This window comes from Mauremys reevesii, linkage group 3 (assembly GCF_016161935.1).
Source record: "Mauremys reevesii isolate NIE-2019 linkage group 3, ASM1616193v1, whole genome shotgun sequence".
Lineage (NCBI taxonomy): Eukaryota > Metazoa > Chordata > Testudines > Geoemydidae > Mauremys > Mauremys reevesii.
The window spans coordinates 148,418,616-148,441,959 of NC_052625.1; the positions used below are offsets into that span (position 1 = coordinate 148,418,616).

At 42.7% G+C, this 23,344-nt stretch overlaps 1 protein-coding gene across 2 annotated transcripts in view; it reads right to left on the minus strand.

The window, feature by feature from the left end:
- Positions 1–537: 537 nt before the first annotated feature.
- SH3BGRL2 (SH3 domain binding glutamate rich protein like 2) overlaps positions 538–23,344 on the minus strand; it is a 52,356-nt gene continuing 29,549 nt past the window's right edge. The window contains exons 5-6 of one of the 2 annotated variants that reach the window (XM_039528520.1): positions 4,035–4,115; positions 538–2,498 (exon numbers count right to left, since the gene is read on the minus strand). In XM_039528520.1, the coding sequence (XP_039384454.1) occupies positions 2,484–2,498; positions 4,035–4,115 (96 nt within the window). In that variant the 3' untranslated portion in view covers positions 538–2,483. The remainder of the gene's footprint in view (positions 2,499–4,034; positions 4,116–23,344) is intronic. The other variant, XM_039528521.1, reaches the window with a different exon arrangement.

Below are 23,344 nucleotides of genomic sequence, written 5' to 3' on the forward strand. Positions count from 1 at the left end.
AATTCTGACCTCAGTGAAATCAATAGAAGTTTTGCCATTGACTTTAATGGGGCTGGGATTTCACCCAATGATGTTAATCCATATGCATAAACTTCCTCAGAATTGGGACCTTAGGTAATTCTCTGAATGTACAACGAATCAAGTATATGCTTAATCCAGGATGGCTTCTCTCTAGTTTACTGTGTAACTATGTAAATTTCATTTACTTAACATTGCAAGGGGATGAAACTTTCTTGCACTCAGAGTAAGAACAGTTGTCCAGAATTTGTTAACTTTAACAAAATGGATCTCTGGCTCAGATCCGATTTGCCAAATCCATTTCTACAGTGAAGTTAAGACCCCATAAAATATGTGATTATAAAACTATGAACACAACTTTTATCATAGGCAACATATTACTATTTAAAAAAAATATATTTCTATTTGAAAACATTGGCTACAGCACCCCCAGGAGAGGGGCTGATGAAAATATAATGACAGAACCAAATTCCGCTCAGTGTATGCATATGGCTCCTTTTACCTCAATAGGAGCAGCATGAGAAGATCAAAAGCAGAATTCTGTTCACAAAATTTTTTTTTAGCATTTTCTTTTTAATACAAACACAGCCGCAGAGTTTTGAGTGGAGTACGTGGAAATTGAGACAATGCTAATTAAGTGAAGGGAAATCACCTCTCTTCAAAAAAGCAGTAACAGTTGACAGAGCTATGGATGTCAGTCCTGCAGAATTATCTCTGTGCCTCTTTATTCACACCTGACCTGAGCCAGCAGTCTTCCAATTTCACAAACTACTGTACTTGTTATAGTAGCATATGGAAATTGTTACATATAGGATAGTAACTATATGGAGAGTGGGTCACCTTTGTGCTCACTTCCATGCTTACAAGCAAAAACAGTCTTCCAGCCACAGGTATCTGACAGGTGTCTTAGCCACCACCAAATATAGCCCGGGGCATTCCGGTGACTGCAGGAAAGCTGTCCCCCACACTTAGCGGCCATGTGCCATTTGCCCAGCGAAGCCAGAATACTTACTGGACTAGCACAGTCAAATGACCATCAAATTGTTTTGGAAGAAAGTTCCCGTGGTTAAGCAGAAGCTACATTTATGAAGTTCAATAGCTGTTATTTTAACAGGGCAAAGGGATTCCCATTGCTAAATGCAATTAGACTAGATTACAGACAATCCATTTGCTAAGTGGTCTACTCTCAATTTCAATTTTTTAAAAATGGTTAAATCATAGCAGACTGGGCTCTGCTACATCAGGGTAATCCCCAGGGGCAGTTTCTGCTTCCCTTATTCACACTGAATAGTAACTGATGCTTCTTTGATCCTGCAAGGGGTCAGATACTGTGGCCTTATCCAGCAAAGCATTTATAGACCAGCTTTACTTTAAACATGTGAGCAATCCCATTGTCTTTAACAGATTTCACCTTCAAGTCATGGGGACAACCGCTGTGTTTAAGTTATTTGCAAGATCGAGCCCTACCTCTAGAAGTAGTTCTACCAACATCAATGGGGCTAATGGTGGAGTTGAATTCTATTCAAAGTGATTAAGGGAAGCAGAATTAGACCCATAACTTTGGAAATCTTTTAAAGCAGACAAATGATGAGCTCTAAAATTTGAGGTGGAAAGTCATACCCAAATAACAGATATTACGTAATGGCTTTGTATGATGTCTTTTCAACTGCAATACGCACAAGTTTAACACACACCTCGCATGTTAAAGTGTACTTGCCAACAAAATAACTGTTTTCAAACACATCAACAGAACAATTTTATTGCAGTGTGTGTGGGGGACCACCTATGGATGTCAAGACAGCATCAGTTTTGAGTTCTGTCCCCTTCCCATTAACCACTGTTTTTTTAACGGCCAATCGTAATGTGAATGTTTTATGAAAGAGCTTAGTAGCCCACATATATTGCAATAAACATGTTCTAGCATAGACAGCACAGTAAATATACTGAGCAGAAATCTGCAGTTTTTGGCATAGACCAAGTTCATGCTGTTTTTCATCTTCTGTATCGTAACTAGCACCGCTTTCCATTAACCATCAAAACTATAACTGTCATGATAAACTAATTTTATCCAGACTGCAGTAGCTGAAGATTTAAAGGATTCACATACTTGCCAGATCCCCTTCCATGACCATACAGATTTTACGCTTCCATTCCTCAACATCCACCCATCTTCAGAGTTAAATAGATTATTTGCTAGAATACCAAAGCCAGTGAAAATGTAATCCATAGACAAATGTGAAACATTAAGAGTGGGCATTTTTTTAAAAAAAGGAGTATCATCTCACCCTTTATCCCATTTTGTGTACACATTAATTTCACATCTTTGGAAAGCACCTCTTCCATGGCAAGCAAAATATTGATGATTCGCATTGGCTTTTTAATCACAGTGAGCCATTAGGAAAGCAGTCATGTGCCGAACAAGGTTTTTCATTCAGATGTGCTTGCTGAATCTTCAAAGAATTTTTCTAGGGTTCTGACTCCTGTTTAAAAGATGGGGGACAAAATCAACTAACTGTAGTTCTTTATTCTTCTTTGGATCTGGGGATACTTATTACAGCTTGAACTCATATTCGTTCATACAAGTATAACTGGATGAACAAATATACCTTCCAAATATAAAGTTAGAGGACTGTGAATTTGCAATTACAACTGAAATTTTCCACACCAAATACAGTACCTGAACATTCCCATGCAATATCTAAGGAACACCAACAACTGGAAGATCACATTTCTATCTGGAATCGTTACCCACTTTTATTACAAGTAACACCCAAGATCACTGTATAACTGCAAGAACCTAGCAACACCATAACATTAATGTTCGGTTACTTTGTATGCCTGCCAGCCTGTCTGGTCAGTTTCAAAGTTTAGTTGATGGCCAGCTGCACTTCTTGCCTCATGTTTTAAAACTAGATCATTCACGTACTGTTCTGGGGGAATTCACATGCACACTCTTCTCCAGGCCTGCAACAGGGTGCTTTCCAATAACACAGCAATGAGCAGCTGCTGTTTCTGATTTGGGGGCCAGAAGGGAATCTTTTTCCTGGGACTCTGGCTTGAAGATAGGGAGTAAGGAAAACCAAAGAGGTGGCTGCCAGAGGAATCTCCTTCTGCACTTCCTCACCGCCTGCACAGTATTCAGGAATAACAAGTCTCTAGAAGAAGGGAATCCTTCTTTATGGAGATTTATTTATTCATAGAAAACCCTGGGCCAGGATTTGGCCCTGACATAGCACTTGTGGCAAGAGGAGAATAAATTCAAAGGATCCGAGGAGGAAAAAAACTTGGCCAGCTGTTTGGCCCATTGCACAAAGGATCCTCATACAGTGAGACAATGAGACAGTCCAGGATCATGACAGGTAAAGCAGTACTATATCAGGAATTATATTGTCTACTCAATAGAGATGCTAACTGCAAGTGACTGGTGCCATGCGTCCTATGCACTTCCTGCTACATACATACTTCCTCCAAGTTTTAACTGTCCCATAAGGAATTGCTACAATCAAGTGGCTTCACCAACATCCTGAATCAGTTAAGTGATTTTTTTAAACACCTACTGACCAAATGTTGACCAATGTTAGCTGTTTTCCCAGACTACTATTTCCAAAGCAAAACAAAGATGTTTTTGCATCCTTAGCTGCACTTATGTCATTAAGGGGCAAGTTCTGCTAATACACCAGTGTAAACCCTGAACAGCCCCTCTGAAATCAATGGAGTCACTTTGGATTTAGACTGGCGTAACACAGCAGCATTTTGCCCTTAATGTGTAATTGGCAGACGATAACTATAGCTTCTATTATATATCAGAAATTAAAACAGGTAAGATTTTGTTTGGTCTAAAATGCTTTTCTGTTTATTGTTCCAATTTCACATAGCTCACTAGTGTAATATTGGCAAGGATAGAGAGAGAGAGAGGAGCATCAGCATGAACATGCTGACCTCTCAACTTCTCTCAAAGCAAATTCAAGCTGAAAATCGCAAGAGGAGTCATAAAGGTCTGTAAATGCAATATTCACCTTTGATGCCAAGCTAGGTTTCAGCCCTAGAAAGGAGAAGACCGTGTTGCTTTCCTTTGCTTCAAAAAAGCAATCATAATCCTAGAGAAAAGAGAGGAGAAAAGATTAACATTTCAAAAGGTGTTTTTCCACATTATATTTTTATATTTTATGCTATCAAAGTTCTGATTGATATGTAGCTATGCTGGGGAAAACAGTCAAATACTTGCTCATGTTCTGCTGTATAACCCTGACAGTTATTCTAAATGTAATTAGAATTCCAGAACCAGTGGAAGAGTTCAATTTCTCATTTAGGTTCTCTGTAGTTTTCCATTTCCTTCAGATATCAAGTAAAGCCTCCGCATCTGTATGGCCAAACAAATGATCCATCTAGTGCAGTATCCTGCCTCTGACAGTGGACAGTACTAGATGTTTCAGAGGGAATGAACAGAAAAGGGCAATTTTGAGTGATCCATTCCTGTAGTTCAGTCCCAATTTCTGGCATTTGGAGGTTTAGGGACACATGGAACATGGGGTTGTGTCCCTGACTATCTTGGCTAATAGCCATTGGATGGACCTATCCTCCATGAAAGGATCTAATTCTTTTTTGAACCCATTTATAATTTATGCTTTTGGACTTCAAACATCCCCTGGCAATGAGGTCCACCGGCTGACTCTGTGTTGTGTGAAGAAGTACTTCCTTATATTTGTTTGTTTTTTAAAATCACTATTTGCATATACAAGAAATGTCTGAAAAGTTCTTGGGGCCAGATTTTTTAAAGATATATAAGCACCTAAAGATGCAGATAGGTTTCTAGTGGGATTTTCAATCTGCATCTTGAGGCACCTAAATACCTTTTAAAAATTGGCCCTTGCTGAGTTTCATATTTATCAGCTCAACTCCTTGAACAATCCTATTCTCATGGAACAGATTCTTAAACACTCTACCGTTTGAAACCAGCCAGGGGCGGCTCTAGGCACCAGCAAAACAAGCTGGTGCCTAGGGCGGCCAAATCTAGGGGGCGGCAGGCTGGGCCGGCGGACCTGCCGCAGTCATGCCTGCAGGAGGTCCACCGGAGCCCCGGGACGACCGGACCTACCGCAGGCATGACTGCGGAGGGGGCGCTCGTCCCGCGGCTCGGCTGGACCTCCCGCAGGCATGACTACGGCAGCTCAAGCGGAGCCGCCGGACCCGCGGGGGGTCCAGCCGAGCCACGCGCGACCAGCGGTCCCTCTGCAGTCATGCCCGCGGGAGGTCCGCTGCTCCCGCGGCTCCGGGGCGCCTCCCGCGCATGACTGCTTGGGGCGGCCAAAAACGTAGAGCCGCCCCTGAAACCAGCAATCATTAGCCAGTAATTTAGACAGTATGAAATTACTGTATCCTTTTAGAAAAATAAGTGATAACATTTTCAGACTTGGCCAGTGAACAAGTTTCTACTATAGCACAGATCTATTCCTTAGGTCATTATGGTTTTCCCTGACTATGTACAAGTTAATACTACAGGGGAACCATTCATGAACTGTCTTGTGGTGCCTTTGATCTTGTTTAGGTTAAATATCTTGCTTATGCAATAGAACAAAGACAGATCTGAAGAACAATAAGTAGGGTTGCCAACAGTCCCTTATTACAAGGGATGTCCCTTATTTTTTCATTTCTGTACAAGATCTGGAGTTGCTGAGTGCTGCAAAAAGCAGCAAGAAATACCCCTGGCAAACGTGGGTGAGTACTAATTATTATTAATAATAATGATAACATCAGGAGCAGGAGCGGAGCGGGGTTGCTAAGGAAACAGTCCCTTATTTTTTAAATACAATGTTGGTAACCCTAGCAATAAGTAAAGAGACAGGGGATTTAAAGCAGACTTACAAAGAAAACTGTGCTGATCTAAAATGGTTCTGCAGATTTATGAAAATTGAAGTGATGAGTGTGACACAAATCAACACGTGGTGTATAACTCTTTAACCTATTAAGTTGAATTAATTTTTTAGTAGGTCAAAGGCCAAGCACTTCTCAAGCTCCTGATGAATGTACAGCTCTCCACTCGTCTATCCACCACATAGCTAGACCACCCACAGATTTTAAGGTGAGGGCAAGAGCTAACAGATTTGGCATAAGACTGGGAGTCAGGAAGTTCTGTGGCTCTGTTCCGGAGCTGCAGTGTGACCAAGGGCAATCAACTTAATATCTTATATAGCTTTCTTCCCTCCCACCTAAAATCTAGAAAATGGGAATACCAATGTTTATCTAATTACTTATGAGTTGGACAAAAGGTTAGTAGAATACCTAATGTCTATACATCATTTTTCAAAAATAAAGCACAATGCATGTGCTAAGTAGAATTTACTATTAATTCTCATATTTCTTAGCTACCAGTTACTCCAAAAATCAAAAGTATAAACAGTAGGGTTTGGGGTGAATCCCTTTATGATACTGAATGATCACAAATACACACTGCATTATTTACTTAGCTCAGCTTTGAAGGATTCTCCAAAAACTTCTCAGCCCAGGTAAAAAAAATCTACTAGCCCACCTCTAACACCGAATGCTAACATGAACAGCATCCATGTCTCCATATACCCACATCTCAGCCACGCAACATACTCATCCTCAGTTCTCTCACTTGAGCACCATATTCATCACTTCTCTTCCCCCAATCAAGGAGTAGATGTGGCCCAGAGGCAGACCCCCTATTACATGGGTGCATCAAGTCTGTTCCGACATTGGACTCTTGGCCCGTCAAACCCTTGCGGCTGCACAGAAATGGACCAAATGGCAAATGATCACTACAGCTGACCATTTGGCTAATTGCTGAAGAAGACTCCTTCAGAACCCTTCTGACAGCATTCCACTGGCTTTTTATAATTCTATATTTAAGAGCATCCAGTTAACCCCTTCCTTGCTTCACCATAGTAGCTGTTAATGTATCTTCCCCAGTTTCCCCCCAACACTCCCCAAAAATAAAGCAAACAAAGGTCAAACAAAAAACTTAAGTATTTTCACAGCAAGGCCAACAAAACAAATCTGGAGTTTTTAGGTCATCGTCTGGAGATACTGGCCCTGATGCAGCAAAACACTCAAGAACGTGCTTAGATTTAAACACATTCGTAGTCCAATTTATTTCAAAAGGCCTTCTTGGGTGCTTAGAGTTAAGCATGTGCTTGAATGCTTTTGCTGGATTGCAACCATTATGAGCCAAACTATGTGTCACATTTCTCCCAAAAGAAAACTTCACCTCAATTTTCAAGACACGCTAACTTTAAAATTCCATTTCTGTTTTTTACAAAACTTCCCATACAGATTCCCTGGGAGGAGGGCATGCAAAATTCAATTATTTTTCAAGGAATTTAAATTGGGGTGGAGGGTTAAATCAGGTCCATAACAATTAGCTAGCTTCATCCTGAATTATAGATCAGCTAAGGCCACTGTATAACTTGTTTCTATTTTTTTTCCCTACCAAATCTGTAGGCGTCTAGGAGTCTGCTGTCTTCAAAGGACAGCTGCCATTTTGTGAGATAGATTTGGGGAAACATTTTAGAGGAAACGTAATGTGTTATCTCATGAAGGCTTTACTTCTGTCATTTCTTGTTTGTTCTTTCCCTTCATCTAAAATAAAAATGTATTCTGACTGAACATATAACTACTGTTTATATAGAGAGAACATAACACCACTGAAAGGTAATAGGTAATAATTGGAGATATGCCAATCTCCTAGAACTGGAAGGGACCTTGAAAAGTCATTGAGTCCAGCCCCCTGCCTTCACTAGCAGGACCAATTTTTGCCCCAGATCCCTAAGTGGCCCCCTCAAGGATTGAACTCACAACCCTGGGTTTAGCAGGCCAATGCTCAAACCACTGAGCTATGCCTCCCCCCTTAATGGTAATTGTACAGCGGTGTGAAAGTGCAGAATTTTATCCAGATGCTCTCTGGATAAAGAGACTAGAACACATGACTGGTGTAGGTGGAAAGCTTTGGGCTGGGGTAAAGAATGTTTTCTGCAATGCTGTAGGCCGAGGTAATTCAATATTCTATAACTAACCTTTATGTCTAATGACACTTTCCATTTATTTGGGATCCATGTAAGCATGCTTCTTTATTTCTACCCATCTCTCGATTCAATGTTTTTCTTTATTTGTGATGTACAATTTCATTTACGTTTGGCTAATGTGAAGTTATCTAGGACAGTTGTTTGCTTTCACCCTCCGGAGGATTTAAAGTACTAAAAGACAGCAAAGGAGTACTGTATATCAGGGATCAGAAACCTTTAGCAGGCGGCTCATCAGGGAAATCTGCTGGCAGGCCGGGACAGTTTGTTTACCTGCAGCGTCTGCAGGTTTGGCCAATCACAGCTCTCACTGGCTGCAGTTCGCTGTTCCAGGCCAATGGGGGCTGCAGGAAGTGGCGCAGGCCAAGGGATGTGTTTAGATTTAAACATCCAAAGGGAAAATAAATTGTTTCACATATGGATTTAAGCCACTGAGTTCTGAGAGCTTGACTGGAGAATCTATATAAACAGATCAGCTATAGGTTCAGCTTGGCTGTATTAAACCAATAAACTATAAGTATTTTGTTTTGTTTTTTTAAAAAGGTGTCTTATAACCAATATCCACATCCCTATTACTTCAGTAGAAAACATTTCCAGGACTGGCTTTGAGACCACTATTGTGTTATATTACTCGTCTTGCTTTCCTCCTCCTTCAGCAGGAAAGTGTTGCGTGATCCAGGAGACAGAGACTGTGAATGGAATTCAGAACAACAGAGGTTTACTCCCACCTCTGACTAACTTGCTGTGTAACCTTGGGAAAGTCACTTAACTTTTGTAAAGTGCTTTGATACCTTCATATCAAAAAGCATTCTTTAAGTGCTAGTTATTATAAAAATGACCCAGGGCTGATTTAATATGTTGCCACCCCTTGCCCTGCAGAAGAATTTGGAATTACCCATTTTGGTTCTGAAAATTATTTTCCAGGTTAAAAACAGTGGGCAAGACCAAACTAGCAGATGTTTGAAAGAGAATAAAATCAGCTTACATAGTTAACTAGTTATCCATCTAACACAGGGCAGAACACTTTGAAGAATGAAAAATAATTAGCCAACAACATGCTTCTCACTATATAACTATGTTAAAAGCTATAAAGATGCTATGACACATTTATACTGAGTTGAAGAAATCGTCATTGCTTAATAATAGAGCTGGTCAAAAAAATTCGGAAAGACAAGTTTTGTTGGAAAATGCAGGAAAGTTTTAAATCTGATTTTTCATTCTAATTCAGGATGAAAGAAATTTTGAAGTGTCAGATTTTGAGTTATGACCAGTTCTATTTAATTGTATGCAAGTGGTAACTTTGCAAACTACTGCTGACCACAAATACATTTAAAAGGATTATTATCAAGGTTGACAAAATTTGACCTGCCTAAATAAATACAACCCCATAATCATTATTTTGTGTCTGTTTTTATATATTTTGATATATACAAAAACACACGCACAAAAATAATACAAGGCATGTCATAAGTGCCTCTACAATATTAGCATTACTAATATGAGAATACCAATGCAGTTTTGGACTGCTTACATAAAGATATCACATAACAGACCAGGGAAGGGATAATCCTATGTAGATCAGTGGTCTCCAAAGTGGGGTGCGCGCACCCCAAGGGGTGCGCAAGAGGATCCTTTGGGGTGCACGGCAGGAGGAGTGCCGCCGGAGCAGCGCCCCTTCCCCCTCCCCTCCCCTCCGGCAGTTCGGCCAGGAGTCCGAGCAGCTTTCCCCGACTCACCCTCAACAGTTCGGCTACATTTGGACTACATTTCTGCAGTGCTGACAATCCATTGCCACATTATGCAGTATATTTAGATTCAAACCTCACAAAGGAAATACCTGAGAAAGGAACACCGCTTCTAAGGATACAATTCTACTTGATAGTACAAAATGGTGAATTTCAGAAGTAAACTATTGATCATAAATCTGTGCTGTTGTCCTTTTGTTAATGGTATGGTTAAAACAAAAGCTAGTATGTCCTAATTTTGACACCCTCACTCTCGTTGCTTATCACCTTACTCTAAGAACAGTCCCATTGCAATCAGTGATGCTACAAAACATAAGAGCTGAGTAAGGGGATCAGCATCTAATCCTCAAACATCGGTATGATAGTTTTTTATTCAATTTTGATTAAAATTAATTAGATAAATTTAAGAAATTACAAAAAGCCACCATAAATTCTTAAGATTTTTCTGTTTTTTTTTTAAACCAAACAAGAGGATCCTTTGGGGTGTGCGACAGGAGGAGCACTGCCACTTTTTTCTGCCGCCCTTCGGCAGTTCGGCTTTTTTTTTTTTTTGCTTTGACAGTTTGGCTGGGAGTAGGGGGTGTATGCTCAAAAAAATTTTTACTGATGGGATGCGCGATCAAAAAAGTTTGGAGACCACTGGTCTAGATAACACTGAGAGGACCACACTGTATGCATTGCATGTATAAATATAGCATTGATAATATCCCTTTCAACGTATTTATGTTCATTAGTATTTTACAAAGTTACTAATTATGTCCTGTTAATGCAGAAAATTCTGGAGACTTCAGTGGCAGGCAAATGTCAATAAAACTCAGTGAACAGAGAAGACCAACAAGAATGATCAATGAACTGGGCAGACTGACTTATTAAGAAAGACTTAAACAAAATACATGTAACATCTAAGGAGGCTAGGAAAACGGTCTACAAGTAACTGAAGATGGCAGGTCAGAGGAAAGAGTGATTGTTTAGGATGGTTTAAAGGGGATAAAAGAATAATGAGATCAGGGCCGCCCAGAGGGGGGGAAAGTGGGGCAATTTGCCCCAGGCGCCACAGGGACCCCGCGAGCTGCTCTGGGTGTTTGGCGGCACTTCGGCAGCAGGCCCTTCTCTCGCTCTGGGTCTTCAGCGACGGGTCCTTCAGTGCAGCAAAAGACTCGGAGAAAGTGAAGGACCTGCCGCTGAAGTGCTGCCGAAGCCTTCAAGCACCGTCCGATGCGTACAAGCGCGGGGAAAAAAAGAAGAAAAAGAGAAAAAAGCCGCGAGCGGCGGCAGCTCTACCGCCACCGCTTCATTCTTCGGCGGCGGGTCCTTCCCTCCGAGAGGGACCCGCCGCTGAATTGCCGCCGAAGACCCAGCCCTGCCCCAGGCCCCCTGAATCCTCTGGGCGGCCCTGAATGAGATGAAAGTAAGCTAAGGAAAAAGCAGTTCAGTGTTGTTAAAAATAGATGCTATGCAGCAAAAGACAAGTTACAGAAGACCATTCACACATTTTATGGGCACCAGATCAAAGCAAACATTTTCAGTAGGTTCCACTTATGAATACCAATTAAATATAGGTCTGCTTATTAACAATAAATGTGTTATAAGGGGCAGAGGCTGTAAATTGTAGTTGTAAATAATTTTTCCCCAATATATTTCTTTTAAAACAAAAAGGATTTTGTTTTTTTCTTTGTAGTGAACAAAAGCAGCCCACTTATCATTTGATGAACAAATCTGCAGCAGTTATCAGGTGTTTAGCTTTACTTATCAGGATGCAAGAAAAGTTAAACAACAACAACAAAATCTAGCTTCCCCGTGTATTATAATAGAGAGACTTAAAAAAATAGCGTAAGCATAATTATAAGAGGACTTAAAAGGGAAACCTATTCCAATGCCTTATTTTATAAACAGTCTCATTTTGGCAACCATTTATTCGCATTAAATATGATTGTCATATCAGAACTCTAACAAAAGGGACAAGGCAACTGATCTTACACAAATAGTAAAAGGCAAAGGGGGGGGGGGGGCACGAAACTCTTAATTGAAATAAACCAAATCAGCAGTCTGCTTCTCACTGAGTTAATACTGTATGTCACTGAGAATGAGACATCAGCATCCTGACTGAAAGAGCAATTCAGTTCTGTGGGACAGATGACACATACACATTGATCTGATTAGGGTTACAATGGAAAGCTCTTATTCAGCACAGCTCTCTCAGGAGACTGAGTTGATATAAAAAAAATAAAAGATTCTGTCTGTACAACACAGAGCAGTCTAAAAACAAGTCTCCAATTAGCCAACCTTCCAATAAGACCTCTAGGCTAGGATTCTTAAGAGATAACGTAACATAAGCAATCTACTACTCACACAAAGGTTAGACATTTTTCACTAATCTCCTTAGTTGGTAAGCTTCCAAAAACAAAGCCTTTATTAAATGATTGGGGATAGATGTTAGAAGTAACTCTGCTACATGGACAATAGATAACACACTCTAACTTAGGGTACGTCTACACTACAAAATTATGTCGACATAAGTTACAGCAATGTACGGCCACTGCAGTAATTAAATGGCTTTTGCACATCCATGCTCTGCTTGTGTTGGGGTGCCTGTCCTCACCAGGAGCACTTGCACCAATTTAACTGTCAGTGTGGGGCATTGTGGGACAGCTTCTGAAAGGCAGCAACAGTTGACGTAAGCAACACGTCTACACTGACACTGCGTTGACATAACTACATCGGCATTGACACTACGCCTCTCCTGGAGATGGATTTATTAAATTGGTGTAGTGGGTAAGTTCATTGGCGGGAGTGACATTTTAGTGTAGACACTTACAGAGTTAGGTCAACGTAAGCTGTAGTCCTGTGGCACCTTATAGACTAACAGATGTATTGGAGCATGCGTCTGACGAAGTGGGTATTCACCCACGAAAGCTTATGCTCCAATACATCTGTTAGTCCATAAGGTGCCACAGGACTCTGTTGCTTTTTACAGATCCAGACTAACATGGCTACCCCTCTGATAAGTAAGCTGTAGTGTAGACCAGGCCTTACTGATGTCCACCAATAATATATTCAGCAACAACAAAACATTATCTAGCAGCCTTCAAATATCACAGCACTTAATGACCAGCGAAGAAGTATCATTATTCCCCATCTATAATATGAGGATCTAAAGCACAAAGAGGCTGTGCAAAATCAAACAATAAGGCCCCAATCTTGCAATGGATTCAGCACAGTGCCCCCTCCGTGACTTCAACGTGGCTGCTCAGGAGGCCACTGATGCAGACTGTATTGCGGGATCAGGGCCTGCATCAGTGGAAGTGCCAGGAATACCATGGGTCTCTTGACTCCCAGCTCTCTGTGCTCTCCAATGCATCCTGCTGCCACTGTAGGGAGAATTTGTTTTGACAAGATCATTACTGAATTAAAATTACAAGTGCAAACCCTGTGTCTTTTGGGAAGGTGGCGGTTGTCTTGTTTTAAAGATAGGTGATGAATGATGAACTATGGTAACCTTCCACTTACCCAAGACTGCTGTTAAAGATATGTTACCCATATAGTACTAGCATGTCTGCACACATTTGAAATGATGACAACTTCCCTAAAAGTATATAATTTGAATACACTAGCTGTAACTTTAAAAGAGATGAATTAAAAAAACAAAAAACAAAAAAAACGACCACCACCAACAAAATCCAGACTTTTTCTTAGAACATTTTACCCAATATTGGTGTAAGTTACTTCAGAGCACTATAAAAAGGAAAAGGGAATTTTTTTCCAGTTTGTTTACTTTATGACTGACAGTTTCCCTGGATAATCTCTTCTCTGTTTGTGTGGCTCTTTCACACAGACACAGGGAAAGTATTTAAAGAATAGAAAAATGTGATTATAAAACCACAAAAACTGGCTAAGGAAATGAGGGGCAGGAATAGTACCCAAAACTGTATTAACTCCTTCATAATTTTTAAACAGAGTAGATCTCTTTGGTCTAGGATAACCCTTAGAAAATACTTTTTCCCCTTCTTGTCTTTACATTAAAGTAAACAGAAATGGAATTATACTGTACTGAAATATGTAGGGCATTCAGTGTACCATCTTCTAATAATTCCATCACTCTGAGAGTGTTTTCTGGAAACTGATCAATGACTGCCATGGTTTCCTCTAGGTATTATACTAGTACTCTATTAGGACCAAATCTTGTGCAGTACTGAGTGCCCTCAATTGCAACTGTCATATAGTCAATGGGCTCATCCATTCTAGCACTATACTGTACTCCCCTAAGAGAATACTATGCCACTGAAGTAGTCATAACCCTTCAAGGTTTTTTGTTTGTTTGTTTTTAAGATGTATGGTCTTTTTAAAGCATCCTCTAGGGCAGCGATTCCCAAACTCTATTGATTTATGTGCCACCTTCTTAAAAACTGTAATTCCATCAATGCACTTCACATCAAACCTACACATACCACACTTTGGGAACCTCTGCCCTAGGGATACTGACTAGAATTTATTTTCCATTTAAGAAAAGAGAATTTGGGGCTCCTATTTGGAAAATGCAGTAAACTGCTTGTAATTGGGTACTGAATATCCATTTACAGTTCTGGACTTTTGTGCTTAAAATGATGTACTTGTGTTAAACATAAAAAATAATCTGAACAAGACAAAATCTAGATTAACAATCTAACAAATTATGCAAAATGTATTTTGAAATGTACTACTTCAAATGATCTTTTATAACTATATTTTAAAATAAAGATCCTAAATTATTTCACATAGCACAGTGCCCTCATCTAAATATAAGAGCAGTACACAAGCGTTTCTCCTGCTTCTGTTTTTTTAATTCAACAGAATGTAAAGTTACTTCTGTAGGGACTCAATTCTTTTGCCAGAAGAAGCTGGTTTACCAGGTATAAAAAGCTAAGGAGCAGGAGGAACAAACTCATTCCTTGATTTTGTGCTTTTGCTGAAGGAAGGGAAATGATGGAACTGAGCAATAGCAAACTGAGCTAGATTGCAAAAAATATAGCAGAGTCTATAGAGTAAGCACATGCCATTTTCATCTTCAAACCATATGATTCACTACTGTTTATAAAACAACCCCTCCCTTCTCCCTCCCCCCACAAATAATGGCATTAAATTGGAATGTATTTCCTGTATAAACATCCACATTAATACAATACTGATCTCAATAAGTAGTGCTCTGGGGAAGGAAAAGTCCTCAGATTATTTTTGTAGCATTTTTCTGTTTAACTAATTTGTTGAAAGATTCTCTCTACTTTAAGAACAGATATGTTGGTTGTCAAATAGCTCACTGTGCTCCTCTCCATGAGACAGAAAGGGGAAACATGGGGCTGAAGGTCTCTGAAAGCAATCATGGGCTGAGGGAGTAGCAGAGGGAAGGAATGTGACAGCTCGGTGGAGCCCACAGCTGCTCTCTCTGCACTCACCCCCATTTTTGGAGCTCCAGGAGCTTTGGGGTGAATGGTATCCTGCCAGCATGGAGAAGAGGCAGAGCTGGGGAGCAGCTGCTTTGTGCAGCATACATGTAGCCCTTTCAAATGCTAGTGGTATTACTGTTCTGCCATCTTTTCCTTACACTGCCTGATAAGCCAGGGCTCTAAGATATTTACATGGCCCTTATTACCATAGTATCTGAGCACCTCACAATCTTGGATACATTTATCCTCACATCACCCCTGTGAGTTAGGGAAGTGGTAATATCCTCATTTTACAGGGAACTGAGACACAGAGGGACTATGCGCTAGATTCACAAAAGGATTTAAGCACCTAACTGCCAATTTGGGTGCCTAAATCCCAGAATCAGCCCCCACTAGGAGTCAGAAAACGCCCGCCTCAGCTGCTGCTCAACCCTGTAGGCGCCTAAACTTGCTTGGCAGTTTTTGCAGTAAAAAGTTCCCTAGGTACCCATGTTTGTGAATGCAGCCCCATGTCAGACGATTAGATGCCTAAGCCCCAAAGGAATTCACAAATAGGGAAAAGATAGGCATTCCCATGCCTAACTCATCTGCAGGGCCCAATCTGGTAGGGTGAGCTCAGAGCTCGCCTACCAGGTCAGGCCCCTATAGGTGAGCTTACACAACATACCAGGCAGGAGGAGCAGCTGCCTCACAACAGGGAGCAGCCACCTCTCAGGTGAGTGCCTTAACCACTGGGCTCTGGGATATTCTGATATTCAGCGTAAATTTGAAAGCTTATCTGTTATTGGACCAACTTCTGTTGGTGAGAGAGACATTACCTCATTCACCTTGTCTCTCCCATATTCTCAGAGACCATTCAAGGTGAAGTGGCCCATTATCTCCTCCCCAGGTATAGGACAAAAAAAAGTGAGGAGGGTTGCAGATTGTTGTAATAATTTTTCTTTGAGTCTTAATTGTTCATTTAAGAAAAGACATTCAATATAGACGGTAGTAAATGATTTCAAAAATCTCAGACTCATGTGATCCTGGTGATTTCATAATTAGATTTGTTTTATCACTACTAAAAGCCTATCTAGAGCATGGGGGATGTCAAGTACATCTCTCAGTGGAGTTCAGGGATGCAGGGGTATGGAGGAATAGATAAGCAACCTTGACAATGAAGCCTTCAGTGGCAGCAGTACTGGCTTTGTGTTGCGTATATACTTTTTGAAAGAAGTTATTCAGCGGTGTGTGTGGTGGCCTAATTCTTTTTGGCTTTACAAGTTAAATTTCTCTGCACGATAAGGACAGTATCAGTTTGGCCTTTCCTATAAGCAGCATTTAGTCAAATTAAGTTATTCTCTTTGGTCTGAAAGGTAGACATCATTTAACTTCTCAATTCTCCATTGAGAGCATGCGAATCAAAACCTTGATTTTTGATACTCCACTGCAGTGTGTTAGCTATTATAAGGGATTTATTCAGGGCCAGATTCTGCTGCTCTTACTTGTGCTGACTAGTGAGAGGGTGGTGCATAGACGTATATGCAAAGACAATCCTTCTCCTTGGATGCCCTGAGCTCTAAAGGGATGGAGCTTGCTTTCCTTGCAGATCTTCTAGCTCTGTAGGCTTTGACAATCTCATACCCTGTCTCCTATGCAAGTCCACTAATCTCAGTCCCTGTGGAGAGAAAAGGGCAAAAACTCTGAGGGGGATCCTTGAAGTTTTCCCAAGTCCTCTTTCCACCTCTGACATGTAACACCAACGCCGGTTTATTGATTTGATTATTGAAATACTTCTAAATAAGGAAGAAAAACACAATGCTGACAGACAGAATTTATCTATAAATCTGTCTTAAACGTATGAACCTTTCTAAGTTCATTCAAACATACCATAATGAGATTTTCAAGTTAATAATGAGCTAGGAAGATTAGTGCCACAGTGATTGTGTCCTGACTGGTTTCTCCTTTGGCAAATACTGTATTTTGGCAAATACTCTTATTTCTCTCTCTAGTATAAATGTACACAGCCTGATGGAACTGATTCTAGAGATGGTCAAAACTCTGAATTTCTGGTTTGTGGTGAATTATGACATTTTGAAATTTGTTTTTGGTCCTAATGATATTTAAAATAAAAATTGAATATTTCAGCTGTCAGTTACAGCAGTAGCATAAAAAAAGAAAATATTTTTTAAAATTTCAAAACAAAAAATATTGGAAATCCCCAAAATGAAGTCTTTCCAAGATGAAATCTCTTTCATTTTGAAAAAAGAAATTCACCAGATGTTAGTCAAAATTGACACTTTTCAAAATGTTTCTAATTTCAACAAAAGTAGCATTTTGTTGAAACAAACATTTTGATGAAAAATTTCTGCCCAGGTCTAGCTGAAATTTATGTGATAAACTGAAGAGCCAGGTGATAAAAAAACAAAAACAAAAAAACCATCCATTGACAATAGGACAAAAAGTAATGGGCTTAATTTGCAGCAAGAAAGATTTTGGTTAGATATTAGACAAAAACTTTCTAACTCTAAGGCCTGGTCTACCCTAGGAGTTTATGTCGAATTTAGCAGCGTTAATTCGAATTAACCCTGCACCCGTCCACACAACGAAGCTATTTAGTTCAACAGAGGTCTCTTTAGTTCGATTTCTGTACTCCTCCCCGACGAGGGGAGTAGTGCTAAATTCGACATGGCCATGTTGAATTAGGCTAGGTGTGGATGGAATTCGACGCTAATAGCTCCGGGAGCTATCCCACAGTGCACCACTCTGTTGACGCTCTGGACAGCAGTCCGAGCTCGGATGCTCTGACCAGCCACACAGGAAAAGCCCCGGGAAAATTTGAATTCCTTTTCCTGTCTGGCCAGTTTGAATCTCATTTCCTGTTTGGACATCGTGGCGAGCTCAGCAGCACTGGCAGCGATGCAGAGCTCTCCAGCAGAGGAGTCCATGCAATCTCAGAATAGAAAGAGGGCCCCAGCATGGACTGATCGGGAAGTCTTGCATCTGATCGCTGTGTGGGGCGATGAGTCTGTGCTTTCGGAGCTGCGCTCCAAAAAACGGAATGCAAAGACCTACGAGAAGGTCTCCAAAGCCATGGCAGACCGAGGATACAGCCAGGATACAACGCAGTACCGCGTGAAAATCAAGGACCTGAGACAAGGCTACCAAAAAATCAAAGCGGCAAACGGATGCTCCGGATCCCAGCCCCAGACATGCCACTTCTACGAGGCACTGCATGCCATTCTCGGTGGGTCTGCCACCACTGCCCCACCAGTGTGCGTGGACTCTGACGATGGGATAGTGTCGACGGCCGGTTCCTTGGCGATGTTCATAGACGGGGAAGATGAGGAAGGAGATGAGGAGGACGAGGCAGTCGACAGCGCTTACAACGCTGATTTCCCCGACAGCCAGGATCTCTTCATCACCCTCACGGAGATCCCCTACCAACCCTCCCCGGCCGTTAACCCGGACCCTGAATCAGGGGAAGGATCAGTTGGTAAGTGCTTTAAACATGTAAACATTTATTTTTAATGGAACAGGAATCTGAACTATGTGAAAAGAAGGTATATATATGGGGATAGAACAGAAATCCTCTTGGGAGATCTCCACGAAGCTCTCCTGGAGGTAATCGAAAAGCCTACGCATGAGGTTCCTGGGGAGAGCTGCCTTATCGGGTGCTCCGTGGTAGGACACATTTCCGCGCCAGGCTATCATCAGGTACTCTGGGAGCACTGCCTCCACGAGCATGGCAGCATAGGCCCCTGGTTTGTGCTGGCTTTCACGCAGCATGCGCTCTCTATTGCTGTCAGTGATCCTCCTTAGGGTGATCTCGCTCGGCGACTCCTGCATTGAATTAGGGTAATGTTAGTATTGGGAATGCTTCACTCTTCCTTTGCATAACAATAAGCGTCGGTTTACAGCCACGTGGTGGAGGCTGCAGAGGGGCAGCATACAGGGATCTTTCCTGGGGACAGCCATGAGGGGGTGGAACAGGGGCAGAGTTCATGCTTTCCGGATTGCCTGCAGCAGGAGGGCACTGCTATACATTAAGTTTTAAGCAGCCAAAAGTCTATGGCTTACCATGCCTGCCTGCTCCACGGATTCTGCTGTCCTGCCCCACTTGTCTGATCTCCAGTGCAAGACCCCAAGCAATGAATGTGAAGGCCGAAAATTCGAACTTGTCCTGAGTGCGCATGAGATAGGTGCTGTGCATGGTCTTGTTCACAGAGACAGACTAGACTATGTTCTTTGTTCGCAAAAATGTATCTTTGTAAGGAATTCACTCCCTTTTTCCCATCACACAGCTGCGACTGTCTCCCGACCTGCCCCAGCATCCCCCTCACGGAGGCTGGCGCAGATTAGGCGGTGAAAGAAAAGGATACGGGACGAGATGTTCGCTGAACTTATGGGCTGCTCCCAATCTGAGGCGGCCCAGCAGAGCCAGTGGAGGGAGAATCTCTCTCAGTACCAGCGCTCACACAGCGAACGGGAGGACAGGTGGCGTCAAGAGGACCAGCAGGCGACTCAAACGCTGCTTGGACTAATGAGGGAGCAAACGGACACGCTCCGGCGCCTTGTGGATGTTCTGCAGGACCGCAGGCAGGAGGACAGAGCCCCCCTGCAGTGTATCTGCAACCGCCCTCCCCCGCCACAAAGTCCCATACCCTTCTCACCCAAAGTAACAAGAAGGAGGGGCGCCAGGGGCCGTGAAAACTGTCACTCCACCCCTGCAGAGTGCTCAATTACAGGAAGGCTCTCATTCCCTAAATTTTGAGAAGTCCTTTCCTTCCTGCCTCATCCAAGCCCCCATCCCAGTTTCATCCCCTAACTGTCTAGTTGATTATTAAAAATACTTTGCTGTTAATTGCTGTTTCTGTCATGTTCTTGTACAGAAGACTGTGTTTGAAGTGGGGGGGAGAAGGGGGTTGGTAATTGCATAGGACAGTCACCTTTACCAGGGTTCAGACATGGGGGCAGGATCAGCAGCAGGTCACACACACAGTGCAGTCAGTAGGCACCCTGGTCAGTGTGGGAGGTGGTTTTCATGTTCTGGGTGGGTGGGTACGAGACTTTGTGGTGGGGGAGGGCGGTTACAGATCTCATGCAGCGGTCCTTGTCCTGGGCCACAGAGCCACACAGCAGGGGAATCTGTAACCGTCCTCCCCCATCAAAAGGTCACATAGCCCTCGCACACAGAGTCCCGAAAAGGAGGGATGGCAGGCTTCATTGAAACAACCAGTCCGGCACTGCAGACCGCTCTAGGAGCAGGAGCCTGTCATTCCTCGAGTTTAGAAGCGGTCTTTACATCACTGCACACCCTACCCACCACAGTCTGCGTCCCAGTTTCAACCCTTTAACGCGAAGTCATTAATAGAGAAAACGTTGTTAATTAACAATGTTCCATGTATTTTATTTTTAAACGTGTGTTGGAAGGGGAAAATGGGGTGAACGGGGTATGTAACTGCAGAGGATAGTCAACAGTAACTGGGTAAAGAAACACGGGCAGGTTCAGCTTCTCTGTAAAGAAACTGAACAGTCACAGGTCATGCTGCTCGCTGAGGAACCTAGCTTTCAAAGCCTCCCAGATGCACAGCGCTTCCTGCTGGGCTCTTCTAATTGCATGGCTGTCTGGCTGAGCATAATCATCAGCCAGGCGATTTGCCTCAACCTCCCATCCCGCCATAAAGGTCTCCCCCTTGCTCTCACAGAGATTGTGGAGCACACAGCAAGCTGCAATAACAATGGGGATATTGGTTTCACTGAGATCCGAGTGAGTCAGTAAGCTCCTCCATCTCCCCTGGAGACGTCCAAAAGCACACTCCACCACCATTCTGCACTTGCTCAGCCAGTAGTTGAAGAGTTCCTTGTCACTGTCCAATGCACCTGTATAGGGCTTCATAAGCCAGGGCATTAGCGGGTAGGCTGGGTCCCCGAGGATCACTATAGGCATCTGCACATCCCCAACAGTTATTTTGTGGTCCAGGAAGAAACTACCTTCCTGCAGGCATCTAAACAGACCAGAGTTCCTGAAAACACGCGCGTCATGAACGTTGCCCGGCCACCCGACATTGATGTTGGTAAAGCGTCCCCTATGGTCCACCAGTGCTTGCAGCACCATTGAAAAGTAGCCCTTTCTGTTAATATACTGGCTGGCCTGGTGGGCTGGTGCCAGGATAGGGATGTGAGTTCCATCTATAGCCCCACCGCAGTCTGGGAATCCCATCGCGGCGAAGCCATCTATGATGACCTGGACCTTTCCCAGGGTCACTACCTTTGAGAGCAGGAGCTCAACGATTGCGTGGGCTACTTGCATCACAGCAACCCCCATGGTAGATTTGCCCACGCCAAAGTGGTTCACTACTGACCGGTAGCTGTCTGGCGTTGCAAGTTTCCTGAGGGCTATGGCCACTCGCTTCTGCACAGTCAGGGCTGCTCGCATCCGGGTGTCCTTGCGCTTCAGGGCAGGGGACAGCAACTCACAGAGTTCAAGGAAAGTGCCCTTACGCATGCGGAAGTTTCACAGCCACTGTGATTCATCCCAGACCTGCAGCACTATGCGGTCCCACCAGTCCGTGCTTGTTTCCTGGGCCCAGAATCGCCGTTCCACAGCATGAACATGACCCATTGCCACCATGATGTCCACGGTGTGGGGTCCCGTGCTCTGTGAGAGGTCTGTGCCACTCTCCCCATTCATGTCCTCACCGCGCTGCTGGAGCCTCCTCGCCCGATTTCTCAGCATCTGACAGTGGAAGAGGTGGACGATAAGGTGCGAGGAGTTGACAATGGCCATAAGTGCAGCGATGATCGCAGCGGGCTCCATGCTCGCAGTGCTGTGGCGTCCGCGCAGTCACTGACCAGAAAAGCGCGCAAACAGATTTCCCGCCGGCGCTTTCAGGGAGGGAGGGCGGGAGTGACGGTTGAATGACGACAGTTACCCAAAACCACCTTCGACACATTTTTTCCCCCCAGCAGGCATTGGGGGCTCGCCCCAGAATTCCAATGGGCAGCGGGGACTGCGGGAACTGTGGGATAGCTGCCCACAGTGCACCGCTTCCAATGTCGACGCTTGCCCCGTTAGTGTGGACTCACAAAGTCGAATTACTGTCCTTAGTGTGGATACACATGTTTGACTTTGTAAGGTCGATTCCACAAATTCGAGTTAAGTTAAATCGAACTACTCTGGTAGTGTAGACATACCCTAAGGGTAGTTAAGCTCTGGAATAGGCTTCCAAGGGAGACAGTGGAATCTGCATCATTGGCGGTTTTTAAGAACAAGTTGAACACACACCAGTCGGGAATGACCTAGGTTTACTTGGCCTCAGGACAGGAGGCTGGATCTGATGACCTTTCAAGGTCCCATCAAGCCCTACACTTCTATGAATCTTTATCATGCACTTATGATTGCCTCCATTGCTCTTTGCCTGGCAATCATTTCCTCAGGACTTACTCCATATTAACCTTCCTCAGCAGCTTCCAAGAAAAAACTCTGGTTTTTGTTTGTTTGTTTTTTTTTTAAAAGGAACAACCTGCCATAGAAACATTTCCTCCTCAGCTCCCACACCCCCCAGGAAAAAAGAAAAGATGCTTCCACTTGAGACATACGACAAGCAAGATTCATTCCTGCACCAGTAACAGGTTTTCTGTACTGTACGTTAAAATGTCATTACTTCAAAGTTTTGATTTGCAGCCCTGCAGTTAGAAAATGGAGTTTTATTTCATTGGGAAAGGGAAGATGTCCAGCTTCCCAGTACAATCCAAAATTCTAGCCCTAAGAGGGCCTGGTGTCTGATTTTAAAGTCAGGACATTTTTAGATATAGAAGTGTAATTTTAGGTCATTTCTGGAGGTTTTTATGGCTATAAGCCCTGAACAGTTATTATTTAAATTTCTACCATACCCGAATACCTGATAGTGTGGATACAATAAAGGCTTACCAGCAATCATAACTATAAAGTGGTTTCACTTTTATACTACCACACCACAGCATTCCGTGTGTGTATAATAGTGATATGCACTATGAATGACAGAATCATAGTTTCCTGTAATCAATTAATTTTGTTTTGGAGCTCACGAACACTATATTCAACTTTCTGAATTTTTATCTTGCTGTTAAAACAACATTTTCTTCAGGAGATTTATTATCTTCC